General features: G+C 46.1%; 2 protein-coding genes across 5 annotated transcripts in view; both read left to right on the forward strand.

Annotated features, from left to right (window-relative positions):
• The first annotated feature begins 332 nt into the window (after nt 1-332).
• On the forward strand, nt 333-12055 carry LOC109886167 (zinc finger protein 319-like). 3 transcript variants are annotated; one of them, XM_020477906.2, is made up of 3 exons: nt 333-578; nt 6163-8152; nt 8424-12055. In XM_020477906.2, exon 2 carries the CDS (start codon nt 6349-6351, stop codon nt 8146-8148), a length of 1800 nt encoding a protein of 599 aa, XP_020333495.1. In that variant the 5' UTR covers nt 333-578; nt 6163-6348; the 3' UTR covers nt 8149-8152; nt 8424-12055. The 3 variants fall into 3 exon arrangements, 2 of the variants coding, with proteins under 2 accessions (XP_020333495.1, XP_020333493.1); XR_004208844.1 differs by having other exon boundaries at nt 336-578; nt 6163-6540; XM_020477904.2 differs by having other exon boundaries at nt 334-578; nt 6163-12055.
• Nucleotides 12056-12481: 426 nt separating this feature from the next.
• LOC109886166 (casein kinase II subunit alpha') overlaps nt 12482-21652 on the forward strand; it is a 35025-nt gene continuing 25854 nt past the window's right edge. Inside the window, exons 1-4 of one of the 2 annotated variants that reach the window (XM_031819997.1) lie at nt 12482-13642; nt 14081-14192; nt 15078-15179; nt 20962-21012. In XM_031819997.1, coding sequence (XP_031675857.1) covers nt 13539-13642; nt 14081-14192; nt 15078-15179; nt 20962-21012 — 369 coding nt within the window. In that variant the 5' untranslated portion in view covers nt 12482-13538. The remainder of the gene's footprint in view (nt 13643-14080; nt 14193-15077; nt 15180-20961; nt 21013-21652) is intronic. The other variant, XM_031819998.1, reaches the window with a different exon arrangement.

Consider the following 21652-nt stretch of genomic DNA (forward strand, 5'->3'; position numbering starts at 1 on the left):
CTGGGAAGTGTGTCCATCTGATGAATGGGCATGTGCCTGATCTCAATTTTATACACTAATTGTAGTCTCACCCATTAATTTCTAATGAACGGTCGGGAACACCGGGAACACCGCAGGTTAAATAAAACAACCCAAAACTTAATGAAAATCATCTAAATGTATTTTGTGTGTTCAGATGCCCTGTGTGGACAAAGTCATGAAACCTTATGACAATCAGAATAAATGAACTACATTTGTCCGGGAGAAAACTTCGGACAAATCGGTCCAATTCGACCGGAACACAGCAGGAGGGTTACAATTATACACCAAAGTTATACCAAATTGAAGGAGAACGGTTGAACGGACTGAAAAATAAGAACAACCTTACATTATGATACAGAAGGGAGGGGAAATGTAGCTATAACATTTGAATCTACACCCCGGGGAGTGATGCAGGCTGTGGAGATTTCCGGTGTACATTATTAGTGGATGGCGTTCCGCTCTCATCTCGCCACCGTCCTCCGCCAGCCGAAATATTTATCGGAAGGTCGACTCCTGTCCTGGCACCAGAGGAAGATGACTGAGAGCCATACCGAAATGTAAGCTGTCAACCGTGTTGACTTATATATATATATATATATTTTAATGATGTTGTATTTATGATTGCATGAAAATGTATTACGCCGCTTTTGGTTGTATAAAAGGTGGAGTGTATAGCTCCGGTAGGGCGGCCTAGGTCGGCGGCTGGCACAATCCGAGACCATCGATGGGGCCTCGACGTTTCCATTTTTATTTTCCCCCTTCGGAAATAGCTAAATTAGCTTGGTAGCTAGCCATCTGGTTAGTCCTTTTCGCAGACGAGACAGTAACTTTAGGCGAACAACAGCTGTGTTTTTGCCGGCGACGTTATAGGCCTAGACATATTATTAACTAGGTAATACAAATGATACATTAATATTTTGAGATTAGTCATCTGTTTTTTGCAAACCGACTAGCCATGCTATCCCACGTAACTTGCTTAGCTAACCGACGTTAGCCACCTAATGCTATGTATCTAATAAATAACAATTATTATCGAGCTAGTTAACGTTAGTTTATTATAATCATACACCCAGTTATAATTTCGGCATCGTTTTTAATAGGTCACTTGTATAGCCGCATGATGTACTGTAGGTTTAAATGGGAGAACATGTAGTTCAGTGTCATTTTAGTGCCTGGACCTCGTCTCAGCCTCTCTAGTTAGCGAAACAGATAACTGTTGTAGTGATGTTGTTACTAGTTGAAGAAGGATGCTGTTGTTCATATATAAAGACGACTCAAAACAAAACAACAAACACAATCTGCTGCGATCTCCTCTCATGTCGCCTTTATGTAGCTACATATGGTAACACCAGATCATTTGATTTAACTATAAGAAAATATATATATGTTTTACCATTATACTGGTAGTTACAAGTGTGGCTATACAAAACAAGTCAGATCTATCAACTAACCTGGCGATACTATCAAATGAAATTGTATTTGTCAGATGCGCCGAATACAACAGGTGTGGGATCTTACCGTGAAATGCTTCCTTTACAAGCCCTTAAATCAACAATGCTGTTCAAGAAATAGAATTAAGAAAATATTTGCTAAATAAACCTAAAGTAAAAAATAAGATTAAAAGTAACACTAAGATTAGGTTTCAATAACGTGGCTCTATGCAGGGGGTACTGGTACCGAGTAAATGTGCGGGGGGTACAGGTTATTCGAGGTAATTTGTACATGTAGGTAGGGGTAAAGTGACTATGCATAGACAATAAACAGTGAGTAGCAGCAGTGTACATGTAGGTAGGGGTAAAGTGACTATGCATAGACAATAAACAGTGAGTAGCAGCAGTGTACATGTAGGTAGGGGTAAAGTGACTATGCATAGACAATAAACAGGGAGTAGCAGCAGTGTACATGTAGGTAGGGGTAAAGTGACTATGCATAGACAATAAACAGTGAGTAGCAGCAGTGTACATGTAGGTAGGGGTAAAGTGACTATGCATAGACAATAAACAGAGAGTAGCAGCAGTGTACATGTAGGTAGGGGTAAAGTGACTATGCATAGACAATAAACAGTGAGTAGCAGCAGTGTACATGTAGGTAGGGGTAAAGTGACTATGCATAGACAATAAACAGAGAGTAGCAGCAGTGTACATGTAGGTAGGGGTAAAGTGACTATGCATAGACAATAAACAGAGAGTAGCAGCAGTGTACATGTAGGTAGGGGTAAAGTGACTATGCATAGACAATAAACAGAGAGTAGCAGCAGTGTACATGTAGGTAGGGGTAAAGTGACTATGCATAGACAATAAACAGAGAGTAGCAGCAGTGTACATGTAGGTAGGGGTAAAGTGACTGCATAGACAATAAACAGGGAGTAGCAGCAGTGTACATGTAGGTAGGGGTAAAGTGACTATGCATAGACAATAAACAGAGAGTAGCAGCAGTGTACATGTAGGTAGGGGTAAAGTGACTATGCATAGACAATAAACAGTGAGTAGCAGCAGTGTACATGTAGGTAGGGGTAAAGTGACTATGCATAGACAATAAACAGAGAGTAGCAGCAGTGTACATGTAGGTAGGGGTAAAGTGACTATGCATAGACAATAAACAGTGAGTAGCAGCAGTGTACATGTAGGTAGGGGTAAAGTGACTATGCATAGACAATAAACAGGGAGTAGCAGCAGTGTACATGTAGGTAGGGGTAAAGTGACTATGCATAGACAATAAACAGTGAGTAGCAGCAGTGTACATGTAGGTAGGGGTAAAGTGACTATGCATAGACAATAAACAGTGAGTAGCAGCAGTGTACATGTAGGTAGGGGTAAAGTGACTATGCATAGACAATAAACAGAGAGTAGCAGCAGTGTACATGTAGGTAGGGGTAAAGTGACTATGCATAGACAATAAACAGAGAGTAGCAGCAGTGTACATGTAGGTAGGGGTAAAGTGACTATGCATAGACAATAAACAGTGAGTAGCAGCAGTGTACATGTAGGTAGGGGTAAAGTGACTATGCATAGACAATAAACAGAGAGTAGCAGCAGTGTACATGTAGGTAGGGGTAAAGTGACTATGCATAGACAATAAACAGAGAGTAGCAGCAGTGTACATGTAGGTAGGGGTAAAGTGACTATGCATAGACAATAAACAGAGAGTAGCAGCAGTGTACATGTAGGTAGGGGTAAAGTGACTATGCATAGACAATAAACAGAGAGTAGCAGCAGTGTACATGTAGGTAGGGGTAAAGTGACTATGCATAGACAATAAACAGGGAGTAGCAGCAGTGTACATGTAGGTAGGGGTAAAGTGACTATGCATAGACAATAAACAGAGAGTAGCAGCAGTGTACATGTAGGTAGGGGTAAAGTGACTATGCATAGACAATAAACAGAGAGTAGCAGCAGTGTACATGTAGGTAGGGGTAAAGTGACTATGCATAGACAATAAACAGTGAGTAGCAGCAGTGTACATGTAGGTAGGGGTAAAGTGACTATGCATAGACAATAAACAGAGAGTAGCAGCAGTGTACATGTAGGTAGGGGTAAAGTGACTATGCATAGACAATAAACAGTGAGTAGCAGCAGTGTACATGTAGGTAGGGGTAAAGTGACTATGCATAGACAATAAACAGTGAGTAGCAGCAGTGTACATGTAGGTAGGGGTAAAGTGACTATGCATAGACAATAAACAGAGAGTAGCAGCAGTGTACATGTAGGTAGGGGTAAAGTGACTATGCATAGACAATAAACAGGGAGTAGCAGCAGTGTACATGTAGGTAGGGGTAAAGTGACTATGCATAGACAATAAACAGTGAGTAGCAGCAGTGTACATGTAGGTAGGGGTAAAGTGACTATGCATAGACAATAAACAGTGAGTAGCAGCAGTGTACATGTAGGTAGGGGTAAAGTGACTATGCATAGACAATAAACAGTGAGTAGCAGCAGTGTACATGTAGGTAGGGGTAAAGTGACTATGCATAGACAATAAACAGAGAGTAGCAGCAGTGTACATGTAGGTAGGGGTAAAGTGACTATGCATAGACAATAAACAGTGAGTAGCAGCAGTGTACATGTAGGTAGGGGTAAAGTGACTATGCATAGACAATAAACAGTGAGTAGCAGCAGTGTACATGTAGGTAGGGGTAAAGTGACTATGCTTAGACAATAAACAGTGAGTAGCAGCAGTGTACATGTAGGTAGGGGTAAAGTGACTATGCATAGACAATAAACAGTGAGTAGCAGCAGTGTACATGTAGGTAGGGGTAAAGTGACTATGCATAGACAATAAACAGTGAGTAGCAGCAGTGTACATGTAGGTAGGGGTAAAGTGACTATGCATAGACAATAAACAGAGAGTAGCAGCAGTGTACATGTAGGTAGGGGTAAAGTGACTATGCATAGATAATAAACAGCGAGTAGCAGCCGTGTACATGTAGGTAGGGGTAAAGTGACTATGCAGAGACAATAAACAGTGAGTAGCAGCAGTGTACATGTAGGTAGGGGTAAAGTGACTCTGCATAGATAATAAACAGAGAGTAGCAGCAGTGTACATGTAGGTAGGGGTAAAGTGACTATGCAGAGACAATAAACAGGGAGTAGCAGCAGTGTACATGTAGGTAGGGGTAAAGTGACTATGCATAGACAATAAACAGGGAGTAGCAGCCGTATTAAAACAATGTAAATGGTCCGGGTGACCATTTGATGAATTGTTCAGCAGTCTTATGGCTCGGGGGTGTGAAGCGGCTAAGGAGCCTTTTGGAGCTGGTCTTGGCGCTCCGGTACAGCTTTCCGTGCGGCAGCAGAGAGAACGGTCTACGACTTGGGTGACTGTCGTCCTCGATTCGTGGAAACGGGAAGGATCATGTCCGTTTGAATCTAGAAAATGCTCCATTGTTCAAATAAATATTTTTGGGGGGGAGCTCCATGAATTCATCCAACAATGACGGAGAATTATCTAAATTTAAACAGACCCCCTGCAGCTGGACACAAAAATGTGACTATTAATCGAGGGGACGAAGATGGTATCGCCAATACCAGTTTAGTTAAAATCTCTGGTGACGTTTTGTATAGACACCTGTAATACCCGTGTAATGAAACCATTCTTTGGGTGTTGAATCACATGATCTGGTTTTAAAATCTGTAGCTAAACCTTTAAGCTGTAGTCTATGTCCATCTCGAAATGTATACAATCCTAAAAATGTATAAAAAAATAAAATCCAGTCGTTTTGAGAGTATTAATACCATAGATTTGGTAATACCATTGCGTTGCAGTTAAAAACAATGTACATAGGCTCCCGAGTGGCGCGGCGGTCTAAGGCACTGCATCTCAGCGCTAGAGGCGTCACTACGGACACCCTGGTTCGATTCCAGGCTGTATCACAGCGGTCTAAAGCACTGCATCTCAGCGCTAGAGGCGTCACTACGGACACCCTGGTTCGATTCCAGGCTGTATCACAGCGGTCTAAAGCACTGCATCTCAGCGCTAGAGGCGTCACTACGGACACCCTGGTTCGATTCCAGGCTGTATCACAGCGGTCTAAGGCACTGCATCTCAGCGCTAGAGGCGTCACTACGGACACCCTGGTTCGATTCCAGGCTGTATCACAGCGGTCTAAGGCACTGCATCTCAGCGTTAGAGGCGTCACTACAGACACCCTGGTTCGATTCCAGGCTGTATCACAGCGGTCTAAGGCACTGCATCTCAGCGCTAGAGGCGTCACTACGGACACCCTGGTTCGATTCCAGGCTGTATCACAGCGGTCTAAAGCACTGCATCTCAGCGCTAGAGGCGTCACTACGGACACCCTGGTTCGATTCCAGGCTGTATCACAGCGGTCTAAAGCACTGCATCTCAGCGCTAGAGGCGTCACTACAGACACCCTGGTTCGATTCCAGGCTCTATCACAACCAGCCGTGATTGAGAGTCCCATAGGGCAGCGACCAATTGGCCCAGCGTCGTACGGGATTGGCCGGTGTAGTAAAATATGCAATTGGCCGTCATTGTAAAATAATAATTTGTTCTTAACTGACTTTCCGTAGTGAAATAAAAAGGTTAAATAAATAAAACAACATACATGGATCCATTGCATAAAGTCTGTATCGGCTACATTTACATCATGTTCATATACCCCCTCTGTCTTTCCCTCTGTAGGGTTTCTGCCCTTTTACTAGTGGACGACCAGAGGTGTATCACCTATTGATAAGAGCCGGTAGAAAACACACCTGTTGGACATCACCAGCCCGACCAAAACCTGCCCCCATAGCCGGGCCTTATTGGATACTCCTGGGCCTCCCCTTCACACAGTCAAAACTGAATCAATACGTGCGAAGCAGCAGGATGACTGAGGCGTGGCAGCAGCACGCAGTGGCTCCCCCACCCACCGTGGTGCACAACCTCCCCCCGGGCTCCGACAGCGCCCTGGGCTGTGCCGTGTACGGGATCGTCCTCCAGCCGGATGTGGCATCCCTCCAGCAGCAGCCCCAGCATGGCCAGCAGCATGCCGTACCCGCCCAGCAGCCTTCCCTACAGGTAGGAGGCGAGGGAGGGCACAAGTGCGGAGCCTGCGGCCATGACATATCCCACCTAGCTAATCCACATGAGCACCAGTGTATGGGGACCGGGGATCGGTCGTTCCAGTGTACCCAATGTATGAAGATCTTCTGCCAGGCCACTGATCTGTTGGAGCATCAGTGTGTACAGGTGGAGCAGAAGCCGTTTGTGTGTGGCGTGTGTAAGATGGGTTTCTCTTTGCTCACCTCGCTGGCACAGCACCACAACGCCCACAACAACGGCAACAACCCCATGAAGTGTTCCATCTGTGAGAAGACCTACCGCCCAGGTTCTGGCAACAACACCCCCACCTCCTCCGCAGCCAACCCGTCCACCGGCGAGGCCTCCAGTGGCGGGGCAGCGTGCGGAGCGTCAGCCCCTACGGCGTTTGAGGCTTCGGGACCAGACAGGCCCTACAAGTGCTCTGTGTGCCACAAGGGCTTTCGGCATCTGTCTGAGCTGTCGCGACACGAGCGTGTGCACACGGGGGAAAAGCCTTACAAGTGTGACACCTGTGACAAGAGCTTCAGCCAGTCCTCTCACCTGGCCCACCACCAGCGCACCCACAGCTCAGAGCGGCCCTACAAGTGTGCCGTCTGTGAAAAGTGCTTCAAGCACCGCTCACACCTCGTGCGCCACATGTACGCCCATTCCGGCGAGCACCTGTTCAAGTGCAATTTGTGCGAGATGCACTTCAAGGAGTCGTCGGAGCTACTGCACCACCAGTGCCAGCCCACAGTGACGTTGGACAGGCCGTTCCGCTGCGGCTCGTGCGGGAAGGGCTTCAAGCGGCCTTCTGATCTGCGGCAGCACGAACGCACGCACTCCGAGGAACGCCCGTTCCAGTGCGAGGAGTGCCAGATGAGCTTCAAGCAGCAGTACGCCCTCGTTCGTCACCGCCGCACTCACAAGAACCCGGCCGACCGGCCTTTTAAGTGTAACCTATGTGACAAGGGTTTCCTGCAACCCTCCCACCTGCTGTACCACCAGCATGTCCATGGCATGGAGAGCCTGTTCAAGTGTGCTTCCTGCCAGAAAGGCTTCAGCCAATCCGGTGAACTGCTCCGGCACAAATGCACCGGCTCAGGGTCGGCGTCTGGCTCCGTGACCGCGGCCACGCCGGCGGTGGAGAAGCCCTACAAGTGTGACGTGTGTGGCAAAGGCTACAAGAAGAAGTCGACGCTCCAGCGCCACCAGAACTCCAGCTGTCAGGAGAAGCCGCTGAAGTGCTCCCTGTGCAACCGACGCTTCCTGTCGCCGTCTGAGTTCGTGACACACCGCTGCGACCCGTCACGGGAGAAGCCCCTGAAGTGCCCCGACTGTGAGAAGCGCTTCAAGTATTCCTCGGAGCTGCAACGGCATCGCCGCGTTCACACCGGCGAGAAGCCTTACAAGTGCTCCAGCTGCGACAAGAGCTTCAAACAGAGGGAGCACCTGGTGAAGCACCAGGCGGTGCACTCGCGGGAAGCCCAGTTTAAGTGCGTGTGGTGCGGGGAGCGTTTTGTGAACCTGGGAGCCCTCCAGGAGCACACGGTCCAGCACACTGCAGAAGGAGGCGGTTATCCCACAGCCCCGTGTATACAGTGAGCAGGTCTGCTGCTGTTGAGCGCCTGTACAGTGTGAACACACGCGGTGACATGGAACGTTGCCCGACCAAGCATACAGCAACACTCTTCCTGACACCTTATTTGTATATAACCACACAATCATTATTTACATTTAGTTACACACACCCACCCCCCCTCCCCCACTCCTTTTGCATAAACAATGGTAAAACTCTGCTTAATCCTAACCATGAAGTTATTATTGACACCTTCTTCCTCACACCAAGGTAATCGTGCCCATGTTCTGCCCTTCATTAGTGACTTCCAACTTCCCATGACCCTGATCAACTGAAAACAGTACATCAACAACCCATGATCCAGATCAACTGAAAACAGTACATCAACAACCCATGATCCAGATCAACTGAAAACAGTACATCAACTACCCATGATCCAGATCAACTACCCATGATCCAGATCAACTGAAAACAGTACATCAACTACCCATGATCCAGATTAACTACCCATGATCCAGATCAACTGAAAACAGTACATCAACTACCCATGATCCAGATCAACTACCCATGATCCAGATCAACTACCCATGATCAAGATCAACTACCCATGATCCAGATCAACTACCCATGATCCAGATCAACTACCCATGATCCAGATCAACTGTGGTCACCTTGTTGGATGCAGGAAAAATGCACCTTGAAAAGGAATGTTTCAATCTGAAAAGGCATTGGAAATGTTATCATGCGTTGTAACATCACATACTTAGGAGTTGCTTTTTAAAACATTTATGAAATGAAATGTTTAAGGAAATTGGGGTCTTATTCTCTGACTCCTTTATGGTCATATAATTTCTTTGCTGTGGTTTGGGTTCAAGTTTTGGCCACACTACGTGTTGAACTCCCCCTTAACCCTCTGGTTGGCTGTTAGTAATGCCCAATAAACCCCACCCCTCATAGACTTAAATATATACGTTTCTGCATGAGTATATTTAAGCAATATGGCCCGAGGGGTTGTGGTATATGGCCAATATACCACGGCTAAGGGCTGTTCTTATGCACGATGCAATGCGGAGCCCTTAGCTGTGGTATATTGGCCATATACCACGGCTAAGGGCTGTTCTTATGCACGATGCAATGCGGAGCCCTTAGCTGTGGTATATTGGCCATATACCACAACCCCCTTGAGGTGCCTTTATAAACTGGTATCAATGTAATTAGAGCAGTTAAAATACATGTTTTGTTATACCTGTAGTATACCACGGCTGTCAGCCAATCAGCATTCAGGGCTCGAACCACCCAATTTATAATTGTGAAATATGTTTATATTTAGCATCACTGTTGTACTGTAGTAGCTTAGGTTTGCTTAAAAAAAAAAGGAAAAAAATGTGACAAGTTATATCTTGTGTCCTCTTTGGAAATCTGTGGTAGATAAACTGTCTCATCTCTGTACTATAATGAATAGCAACTACTGTAGTATGTGTCAATGGGAATATTTCCCCGCATTCTGGACTACTTTGGCTCCCTATGTCATAGAAATAAACACATACCATATCTCTCTGTCAACGTGGGGCTCCCGAGTGGAACTGCATCTCAGTGCTAGAGGTGTCCCTATACAGACCCTGGTCCGATTCCCGGCTGTATCACAACCGGCCGTGATTGAGAGTCCCATAGGGGGGTGGCGCACAATTGACCCAGCGTCGTCCGCGTTTGGCCCGGGGGGTAGGCCCGTCATTGTAAATAAGAATTTGTTCTTAACTGACTTGCCCAGTTACATCAAATAAAATGTGCACAGGGAAATGGGCCGACGATGCTCACAACCTCTGAGTCCTATACGTACTGTTTGTACATAAATATTACATGCTAACACATTAACAACCTTAGTGGTAGAAGTTGTCAAAATGTGTTGGAAGAACTGCTTCTGCTACCTGCTTTTCTACCCAGTTGAGTTGAGATTGTTTTGTGTTTTTGTATTTAAGCAAAAAAAGGGGTGTGGAGGACATCCTCCGGTCCGGTGGCATTGTCCTCCGACAGGTGGGATCACTCCTACGCTACGCTCGTCCCTCAACCCACAGAGCAGACAGTTGGTCGTAAGTCAACGGCCCACTGGTTTTTGTTTAAACCAGTAATGTCTACATCTGGATTTCAACCTAGCAGTTATCGTGTGATTTTATAAAAATAAAAAAACACACATCAATCTCTTTATCATGATTTTCATTTGGACATGTTGGCCTTGGTTTGTGCCTAGGGGGTCTTCATGTAAACCCTGCCAAGTTAGGGTCCCAATTACACAAATTGTTCCCTCAGTTGCCCCTGAAATATCTGTGAGAGGACTTTTATGTTAGTATGTCTATATGTTGAGGTGGAGAAGAAGGAAGTATGTGATTATGTATGCAAGTTTATACATATGTTGTTGTTGTCTTATATTGTTTTATGAATGTGTATTTGGAAGGAGATAAAAAAAGAAACCGTATGCTCACAATGTGTATTTGGAATGAGGATATGAAACTGAAAGGTTAGCAGTGAGAATGTCATGTGGTGGATTCATCCTACATGGCACCCTATTCCCTATGTAGTATACCAGGGCCTCTGGTCAAAAGTAGTGCAAGCTATAGGGAGTAGGGTGCAACTTGGGAAGAAGTTTTATGTTTGACCTGGGTAGGATGATGAGGTAGTCAAGTCACTTGTGTCTGCAGCTAGGCTATGAGCGTGTTTGACACTTGTGTCTGCAGCTAGGCTATGAGCGTGTTTGACCCTTGTGTCTGCAGCTAGGCTATGAGCGTGTTTGACCACTTGTGTCTGCAGCTAGGCTATGAGCGTGTTTGACCCTTGTGTCTGCAGCTAGGCTATGAGCGTGTTTGACCCTTGTGTCTGCAGCTAGGCTATGAGCGTGTTTGACCACTTGTGTCTGCAGCTAGGCTATGAGCGTGTTTGACCCTTGTGTCTGCAGCTAGGCTATGAGCGTGTTTGACCCTTGTGTCTACAGCTAGGCTATGAGCGTGTTTGACACTTGTGTCTGCAGCTAGGCTATGAGCGTGTTTGACCCTTGTGTCTGCAGCTAGGCTATGAGCGTGTTTGACCCTTGTGTCTGCAGCTAGGCTATGAGCGTGTTTGACACTTGTGTCTGCAGCTAGGCTATGAGCGTGTTTGACCCTTGTGTCTGCAGCTAGGCTATGAGCGTGTTTGACCCTTGTGTCTGCAGCTAGGCTATGAGCGTGTTTGAACCTTGTGTCTGCAGCTAGGCTATGAGCGTGTTTGACCCTTGTGTCTGCAGCTAGGCTATGAGCGTGTTTGACCCTTGTGTCTGCAGCTAGGCTATGAGCGTGTTTGACCACTTGTGTCTGCAGCTAGGCTATGAGCGTGTTTGACCCTTGTGTCTGCAGCTAGGCTATGAGCGTGTTTGACCCTTGTGTCTGCAGCTAGGCTATGAGCGTGTTTGACCCTTGTGTCTGCAGCTAGGCTATGAGCGTGTTTGACCCTTGTGTCTGCAGCTAGGCTATGAGCGTGTTTGACCCTTGTGTCTGCAGCTAGGCTATGAGCGTGTTTGACCCTTGTGTCTGCAGCTAGGCTATGAGCGTGTTTGACATCGGAGCCAAAACATTTTTTAAAGGCGTGAACGACTAATCTACAAATCACCTTGAATCATAATTAACTACTCAAATGTTAGTTGCAGATCGGTCAGTCGGTCACAATTTCCCCATGATGCATCACGGTTTTGATGCTCTCGACAGGCCTTCTGCATGCCAACGCTGGTCAAATATGTCCCAGTCTGTGCGTCTGCCTCTGCTGCCATCAATTTTTGTCAACTGGGAGATATAGACGATGACATCATTCTGTGGCTTAATCTGTGTAGGCTACATTCAATCTTGAATGATATGTACAGTATATCATGTTCATATACACACTGCACTAACAAAATAAACAAATCTTACAATATTATTGTTTTACAAGTATTTGTGTTCGCTTAAATACACTGGACAGTACACATTCGAGAGGGGGCAATGTACTACTAGTCCTCTTAACAGGAAGTTATTGACAGAAAACAGGAAACGGTCTCATACACAAACACAATACTTCAATGCACATGGAAATGTTGTCCACGAGGTGCACATTTTTTTATTATCAGGTACCGAGGTGGAATTACAACACACCACACCTGAGAGAAAAGTGCATGTGAATATTGAGAGTGATCATGTGACTATTTTGGTACGTATTTCAGACTTTCGCTAGATATTTGCCAGAAAGGTTTATATACATTTACTTAGTCAAATAAGATATAGTTTATGTTTCAATAAAGCAATTGCTAGGTTAAAAATGTGTGATATATCTTTAAACGAAACCCGCTACAAATGAAACCCCTGCTGGTTAGAATGCGGCCGGTAACAAGACAGAGTAGTGATCTTTGGGCCGCTACATCAACGACTCCAATAGTGGCTCCAATGTTGCGTTTTGGGGAGGGGGGGTCACTGGTGACTACTTCCGGTTGAGTTTTTTTTTGTTGCAACGGAGTCCACAGCAGCAGCAGCAGCTACGACTTGAACGACGGAGTCTTCTTAGGAATGAATATTTAAGCTAAACCTATTAGCCAGACTCAAAAACATATTCAAGCGGTTTCAAGTGTCATATTCTCAGGCATTTTTCTCGAACTTTGCGCCCTGGAGAGGGTGCCACCGCAAGCCCAAATACATGTCGCTGGACTTCCTACCCGAGTGCGCTGCTAGCTAGCTAACAGTAGCAGGCTAGCTAACGACAATCATTTCTACAGTAACGTACATGTAGCGAGACGGGATTTCACGTATTTTCTAAACCAACTGACCGTTGTTAAATAACTTATTATCGCCACTCAAGCTTGCTGTTTGATATTGTACTTATGTTGGCTTATCGTATTCGTGTACGTTAGTATTGTGATGAACACTGGGGCCCAACTTAGCTGGTTAGCATCTAGGCTAACTAGCTAACTTATGTTGCTTATACCAGAGGGGTCTGTCAAATTCAATTAGCTTGCCCAGCTCTCGGCCTCTTGAATTGCTTTTTAAACCATTTCTCGATTTGAGTTACTAGCTAGCTGTCCGATATTGAATCCTTATTGCCAATTGTGTTAGTCTACCTCGTCCTCTTTCCCCTTTCTCCTGTCGCCTCCCTGAAACTGGCGGTCCACCATAGCATCTTGCCAAACAGGCTGTTCAGGTGCATCAGGCACTCGCTCATCGTAGCTTTGACAATCCGCACAGCAAGTGCTGCCGACTGCGGTCACCAACTACGGACGAAAGTAGCCCAAACCAATGTTAAGCCATCTTACACGGAGTTAACTACATCTAGGGTCCCCGAAAGTCGGTGCCCTGCCTTCCAATTTCGCGCCAAGAAGAGTAGTATTGTTGTGGAAGGTGAGCCCCATCAGCACCGGGCGTCCAAGCTCGCGATGCCCCCTCCTACGGTCAGCAGTAAAGCTCGGGTCTACACCGATGTCAACACGCAGAAGACCAGGGACTACTGGGACTACGATGCACACGTGCCAAGCTGGAGGTAAAAGAAGGATGTAGCTATTCTACTAACTGTTGGTTACTAGGGTTCTCTAATTCTGGAGAGTTGGGTGCGCACGCTTTCATTCCAAGCCTACAGGGTTTGATCAAACGTCTGTTTATCACTCAGTTGCTCTTCAGGACAGGAGTTAGGAGAACCCTGTTGTAAATGTGTATTAATCCCTTCCAGATAATCTGGATAATAACCCTACTGCATGCATGTACTCCTACCATTCCCCCCCGCTGGTCTCTTCTCAGGATTCCCTTGTTCTTCTCTCTCCAGTAACCAGGACAACCTGGTCTCTTCTCGGGATTCTCTTGTTCTTCTCTCTCCAGTAACCAGGACAACCTGGTCTCTTCTCAGGATTCTCTTGTTCTTCTCTCTCCAGTAACCAGGACAACCTGGTCTCTTCTCAGGATTGTCTTGTTCTTCTCTCTCCAGTAATCAGGACAACTACCAGTTGGTGCGTAAGCTGGGCCGGGGGAAATACAGCGAGGTGTTTGAAGCCGTCAACATCAGTAACAATGAGAAAGTGGTGGTTAAAATCCTCAAGGTGAGCTGCTGTCATTTTTGTAATGTGTTTTTAATATTTTTTTTCCCGTAGGTGTTATACAATGGAGTTAATAGGCCCCTCAACCTAGACATGTGGCCCCCCTGACTTAAAACAGTTGGCCTTCTATTGGCTTCAGTTGAACGGCATCGTATTCGTTAGTGCACACAATGTTTTAATTTTTTTTATTTGACCTTTTATTTAACCAGGCAAGTCAGTTAAGAACAAATTCTTATTTTCAATGACGGCCTGGGAACAGTGGGTTAACTGCCTTGTTCAGGGGAACAGTGGGTTAACTGCCTGTTCAGGGGAACAGTGGGTTAACTGCCTGTTCAGGGGAACAGTGGGTTAACTGCCTGTTCAGGGGAACAGTGGGTTAACTGCCTGTTCAGGGGAACAGTGGGTTAACTGCCTGTTCAGGGGCAGAACGACAGATGTGTACCTTGTCAGCTCAGGGGTTTGAACTTGCAACGTTCCGGTCACTAGTCCAACGCTCTAACCACTAGGCTGCCCTACCGCCTCTACGCTCTAACCACTAGGCTGCCCTGCCGCCCCTCCGCTCTAACCACTAGACTACCCTGCCGCCCCTCCACTCTAACCACTAGGCTACCCTGCCGCCCCTCCACTCTAACCACTAGGCTGCCCTACCGCCCCTCCGCTCTAACCACTAGACTACCCTGCCGCCCCTCCACTCTAACCACTAGGCTACCCTGCCGCCCCTCCACTCTAACCACTAGGCTGCCCTGCCGCTCCAATGGAGTGTGTAGAGTTAAGTTTCGGTCCAGTTGTTTCCGTTTGGTTCTGGAGAATACGACCCTGCCTGTTTTGAGGCTTTGAGGGTCTTTTTGTTGTGTTAAGTCTGGGGAAATGATTGATCTCTTGTTTCAGCCTGTTAAGAAGAAGAAGATCAAGCGAGAGATTAAGATCCTGGAGAACTTGCGTGGTGGAACCAACATCATCCGCCTGGTGGACACAGTGAAGGATCCTGTGGTATGTCTCTCTCTCTCTCGTAGAAATATCATCTCTAGAAGGGGCTTAGAGCCTCAAACAATCACAAATTGACTGGTAAACTGGCAATGGCTGCCAGTCATCCCATAATGACATCAATGATTTGGCCTGTTCTATAGATTCCATTTCTGTGGTCTCTGGTCAGCCCCAGTACTCCCTTCTATAGATTATATTTATCTGGTCAGCCCCAGTACTCCCTTCTATAGATTATGTTTCTGTAGTCTCTGGTCAGCCCCAGTACTCCCTTCTATACATTATATTTATGTGGTCAGCCCCAGTACTCCCTTCTATAGATTATGTTTCCGTGGTCTCTGGTCAGCCCCAGTACTCCCTTCTATAGATTGTTTCTGTGGTCTCTGGTCAGCCCCAGTACTCCCTTCTATAGATTATGTTTCTGTGGTCTCTGGTCAGCCCCAGTACTCCCTTCTATAGATTATGTTTCTGTAGTCTCTGGTCAGCCCCAGTACTCCCTTCTATAGATTATATTTCTGTGGTCAGCCCCAGTACTCCCTTCTACAGATTATGTTTCTGTGGTCTCTGGTCAGCCCCAGTACTCCCTTCTATAGATTATGTTTCTGTGGTCTCTGGTCAGCCCCAGTACTCCCTTCTATAGATTGTTTCTGTGGTCTCTGGTCAGCCCCAGTACTCCCTTCTATAGATTATGTTTCTGTGGTGTCTGGTCAGCCCCAGTACTCCCTTCTATAGATTATGTTTCTGTGGTCTCTGGTCAGCCCCAGTACTCCCTTCTATAGATTATATTTCTGTGGTCTCTGGTCAGCCCCAGTACTCCCTTCTATAGATTATGTTTCTGTGGTCTCTGGTCAGCCCCAGTACTCCCTTCTATAGATTATGTTTCTGTGGTCTCTGGTCAGCCCCAGTACTCCCTTCTATAGATTATGTTTCTGTGGTCTCTGGTCAGCCCCAGTACTCCCTTCTATAGATTGTTTCTGTGGTCTCTGGTCAGCCCCAGTACTCCCTTCTATAGATTATGTTTCTGTTGTGTCTGGTCAGCCCCAGTACTCCCTTCTATAGATTGTTTCTGTGGTCTCTGGTCAGCCCCAGTACTCCCTTCTATAGATTATGTTTCTGTGGTCTCTGGTCAGCCCCAGTACTCCCTTCTATAGATTATGTTTCTGTGGTCTCTGGTCAGCCCCAGTACTCCCTTCTATAGATTGTTTCTGTGGTCTCTGGTCAGCCCCAGTACTCCCTTCTATAGATTGTTTCTGTGGTCTCTGGTCAGCCCCAGTACTCCCTTCTATAGATTATGTTTCTGTAGTCTCTGGTCAGCCCCAGTACTCCCTTCTATAGATTATGTTTCTGTGGTGTCTGGTCAGCCCCAGTACTCCCTTCTATAGATTATGTTTCTGTGGTCTCTGGTCAGCCCCAGTACTCCCTTCTATAGATTATGTTTCTGTGGTCTCTGGTCAGCCCCAGTACTCCCTTCTATAGATTGTTTCTGTTGTGTCTGGTCAGCCCCAGTACTCCCTTCTATAGATTGTTTCTGTGGTCTCTGGTCAGCCCCAGTACTCCCTTCTATAGATTATGTTTCTCTGGTCAGCCCCAGTACTCCCTTTTATAGATTATGTTTCTGTGGTCTCTGGTCAGCCCCAGTACTCCCTTCTATAGATTATGTTTCTGTGGTCTCTGGTCAGCCCCAGTACTCCCTTCTATAGATTATGTTTCTGTGGTCTCTGGTCAGCCCCAGTACTCCCTTCTATAGATTATGTTTCTGTGGTCTCTGGTCAGCCCCAGTACTCCCTTCTATAGATTATGTTTCTGTGGTCTCTGGTCAGCCCCAGTACTCCCTTCTATAGATTATGTTTCTGTGGTCTCTGGTCAGCCCCAGTACTCCCTTCTATAGATTGTTTCTGTGGTCTCTGGTCAGCCCCAGTACTCCCTTCTATAGATTATGTTTCTGTGGTCTCTGGTCAGCCCCAGTACTCCCTTCTATAGATTATGTTTCTGTGGTCTCTGGTCAGCCCCAGTACTCCCTTCTATAGATTATGTTTCTGTGGTCTCTGGTCAGCCCCAGTACTCCCTTCTATAGATTATGTTTCTGTGGTCTCTGGTCAGCCCCAGTACTCCCTTCTATAGATTATGTTTCTGTGGTCTCTGGTCAGCCCCAGTACTCCCTTCTATAGATTGTTTCTGTGGTCTCTGGTCAGCCCCAGTACTCCCTTCTATAGATTATGTTTCTGTGGTCTCTGGTCAGCCCCAGTACTCCCTTCTATAGATTATGTTTCTGTGGTCTCTGGTCAGCCCCAGTACTCCCTTCTATAGATTATGTTTCTGTGGTCTCTGGTCAGCCCCAGTACTCCCTTCTATAGATTGTTTCTGTGGTCTCTGGTCAGCCCCAGTACTCCCTTCTATAGATTATGTTTCTGTGGTCTCTGGTCAGCCCCAGTACTCCCTTCTATAGATTATGTTTCTGTGGTCTCTGGTCAGCCCCAGTACTCCCTTCTATAGATTATGTTTCTGTGGTCTCTGGTCAGCCCCAGTACTCCCTTCTATAGATTATGTTTCTGTGGTCTCTGGTCAGCCCCAGTACTCCCTTCTATAGATTATGTTTCTGTGGTCTCTGGTCAGCCCCAGTACTCCCTTCTATAGATTATGTTTCTGTGGTCTCTGGTCAGCCCCAGTACTCCCTTCTATAGATTATGTTTCTGTGGTCTCTGGTCAGCCCCAGTACTCCCTTCTATAGATTATGTTTCTGTGGTCTCTGGTCAGCCCCAGTACTCCCTTCTATAGATTATGTTTCTGTGGTCTCTGGTCAGCCCCAGTACTCCCTTCTATAGATTGTTTCTGTGGTCTCTGGTCAGCCCCAGTACTCCCTTCTATAGATTGTTTCTGTGGTCTCTGGTCAGCCCCAGTACTCCCTTCTATAGATTATGTTTCTGTAGTCTCTGGTCAGCCCCAGTACTCCCTTCTATAGATTATGTTTCTGTGGTGTCTGGTCAGCCCCAGTACTCCCTTCTATAGATTATGTTTCTGTGGTCTCTGGTCAGCCCCAGTACTCCCTTCTATAGATTATGTTTCTGTGGTCTCTGGTCAGCCCCAGTACTCCCTTCTATAGATTGTTTCTGTTGTGTCTGGTCAGCCCCAGTACTCCCTTCTATAGATTGTTTCTGTGGTCTCTGGTCAGCCCCAGTACTCCCTTCTATAGATTATGTTTCTCTGGTCAGCCCCAGTACTCCCTTTTATAGATTATGTTTCTGTGGTCTCTGGTCAGCCCCAGTACTCCCTTCTATAGATTATGTTTCTGTGGTCTCTGGTCAGCCCCAGTACTCCCTTCTATAGATTATGTTTCTGTGGTCTCTGGTCAGCCCCAGTACTCCCTTCTATAGATTATGTTTCTGTGGTCTCTGGTCAGCCCCAGTACTCCCTTCTATAGATTATGTTTCTGTGGTCTCTGGTCAGCCCCAGTACTCCCTTCTATAGATTATGTTTCTGTGGTCTCTGGTCAGCCCCAGTACTCCCTTCTATAGATTGTTTCTGTGGTCTCTGGTCAGCCCCAGTACTCCCTTCTATAGATTATGTTTCTGTGGTCTCTGGTCAGCCCCAGTACTCCCTTCTATAGATTATGTTTCTGTGGTCTCTGGTCAGCCCCAGTACTCCCTTCTATAGATTATGTTTCTGTGGTCTCTGGTCAGCCCCAGTACTCCCTTCTATAGATTATGTTTCTGTGGTCTCTGGTCAGCCCCAGTACTCCCTTCTATAGATTATGTTTCTGTGGTCTCTGGTCAGCCCCAGTACTCCCTTCTATAGATTGTTTCTGTGGTCTCTGGTCAGCCCCAGTACTCCCTTCTATAGATTATGTTTCTGTGGTCTCTGGTCAGCCCCAGTACTCCCTTCTATAGATTATGTTTCTGTGGTCTCTGGTCAGCCCCAGTACTCCCTTCTATAGATTATGTTTCTGTGGTCTCTGGTCAGCCCCAGTACTCCCTTCTATAGATTGTTTCTGTGGTCTCTGGTCAGCCCCAGTACTCCCTTCTATAGATTATGTTTCTGTGGTCTCTGGTCAGCCCCAGTACTCCCTTCTATAGATTATGTTTCTGTGGTCTCTGGTCAGCCCCAGTACTCCCTTCTATAGATTATGTTTCTGTGGTCTCTGGTCAGCCCCAGTACTCCCTTCTATAGATTATGTTTCTGTGGTCTCTGGTCAGCCCCAGTACTCCCTTCTATAGATTATGTTTCTGTGGTCTCTGGTCAGCCCCAGTACTCCCTTCTATAGATTATGTTTCTGTGGTCTCTGGTCAGCCCCAGTACTCCCTTCTATAGATTATGTTTCTGTGGTCTCTGGTCAGCCCCAGTACTCCCTTCTATAGATTATGTTTCTGTGGTCTCTGGTCAGCCCCAGTACTCCCTTCTATAGATTGTTTCTGTGGTCTCTGGTCAGCCCCAGTACTCCCTTCTATAGATTATGTTTCTGTGGTCTCTGGTCAGCCCCAGTACTCCCTTCTATAGATTATGTTTCTGTGGTCTCTGGTCAGCCCCAGTACTCCCTTCTATAGATTATGTTTCTGTGGTCTCTGGTCAGCCCCAGTACTCCCTTCTATAGATTGTTTCTGTGGTCTCTGGTCAGCCCCAGTACTCCCTTCTATAGATTATGTTTCTGTGGTCTCTGGTCAGCCCCAGTACTCCCTTCTATAGATTATGTTTCTGTGGTCTCTGGTCAGCCCCAGTACTCCCTTCTATAGATTATGTTTCTGTGGTCTCTGGTCAGCCCCAGTACTCCCTTCTATAGATTATGTTTCTGTGGTCTCTGGTCAGCCCCAGTACTCCCTTCTATAGATTATGTTTCTGTGGTCTCTGGTCAGCCCCAGTACTCCCTTCTATAGATTATGTTTCTGTGGTCTCTGGTCAGCCCCAGTACTCCCTTCTATAGATTATGTTGCTGTGGTCTCTGGTCAGCCCCAGTACTCCCTTCTATAGATTGTTTCTGTGGTCTCTGGTCAGCCCCAGTACTCCCTTCTATAGATTATGTTTCTGTGGTCTCTGGTCAGCCCCAGTACTCCCTTCTATAGATTATGTTTCTGTAGTCTCTGGTCAGCCCCAGTACTCCCTTCTATAGAATATGTTTCTGTGGTCTCTGGTCAGCCCCAGTACTCCCTTCTATAGAATATGTTTCTGTGGTCTCTGGTCAGCCCCAGTACTCCCTTCTATAGATTATGTTTCTGTGGTCTCTGGTCAGCCCCAGTACTCCCTTCTATAGATTGTTTCTGTGGTCTCTGGTCAGCCCCAGTACTCCCTTCTATAGATTATGTTTCTGTGGTCTCTGGTCAGCCCCAGTACCTCCATTGGGTGCATGTTTATTTGTATTTAGGGGTGTGACCTCCCCTCCACAAAAAGGGAATTAATGAGCCCACACCGTCACAGTGAGGTGCTGACTAACAGATTTACATCTCAGTTATTTAGCAGACTCTTATCCAGAGCCTCTCACAGTTAGTGCATTCATCTTAGCTAGGTAAGACAACCACCTATCACAGTCATAGTAAGTCAAACTTTTTCTCAAAGCCCGCTATCGGCAAATGAAGCCCCCCCCGATGAAGGCTATTTGGACAATGTTGATGATAAATCCCACAAGCAAGGAGAGAGATGAGTGTGAGACAGTTTTCATTGTAATGTCTCTCCCATCCAGTTTATTTTCCTTTAGTGATGTGCTGCTCTGCTTTTGTTTGAAATGTGTCCTCAACAATAGAACTCTCTCTCACTGCCGTCTCCTTTACTAATCGAGGATGAATTCTCTCATCTTGTCTCTCTGCAGTCTAGAACACCGGCACTTGTCTTTGAGTGCATCAATAACACCGATTTTAAGGTACTGATGTTTGGTGAATATATCATGCATTGGTGTGAAACCACTACAACATTATTATTATTTATTTTTTTAAGTTACTGATCTCTCTCTCTAAGGTAATTGTCTGTTTTCGTTAAGACATGAAAATATACTGATATCATCTAACAAATACCTTTTTTTAATTTGTAAACGTTTTTGAAAGTACATTGCATTTTCCCGAAAGCTTTCAGACCCCCTTGACTTTTTCCACATTTTGTTACAGCGCTATTCTAAAAATGGATTACATTTGAAGAGAAAATACAATCTACACACAGTATCCCATAATGACAAAGCAAAAACAAATGTTTAGAATTTTTTTTTGCGAAACAAAACAAAATATCACATTTACAATAAGTATTCAGACCATTTACTCAATGCTTTGTTGAAGCACCTTTGGCAGCGATTACAGCCTTGAGTCTTCTTGGGTATGATGCTACAAGCTTGGCACACCTGTATTTGGGGAGTTTCTCCCATTCTTCTCTGCAGATTCTCTCAAAGCTCTGTCAGGTTGGATGGGAAGCGTTGCTGCACATCTATTTTCAGGTCTTAACAGAGACGTTCGATCAGGTTCAAGTCTGGGCTCTGGCTGGGCCCCTCAAGGACATTGAGAATTGTCCCGAAG

Source organism: Oncorhynchus kisutch, unplaced genomic scaffold (assembly GCF_002021735.2).
Source record: "Oncorhynchus kisutch isolate 150728-3 unplaced genomic scaffold, Okis_V2 scaffold2951, whole genome shotgun sequence".
Classification (NCBI taxonomy): domain Eukaryota; kingdom Metazoa; phylum Chordata; class Actinopteri; order Salmoniformes; family Salmonidae; genus Oncorhynchus; species Oncorhynchus kisutch.

Coding starts and splice junctions, on each gene's coding strand:
- LOC109886167 (XM_020477906.2), top strand. CDS start 6,349: ATGACTGAGGCGTGGCAGCAGCACGCAGTGGCTCCCCCACCCACCGTG.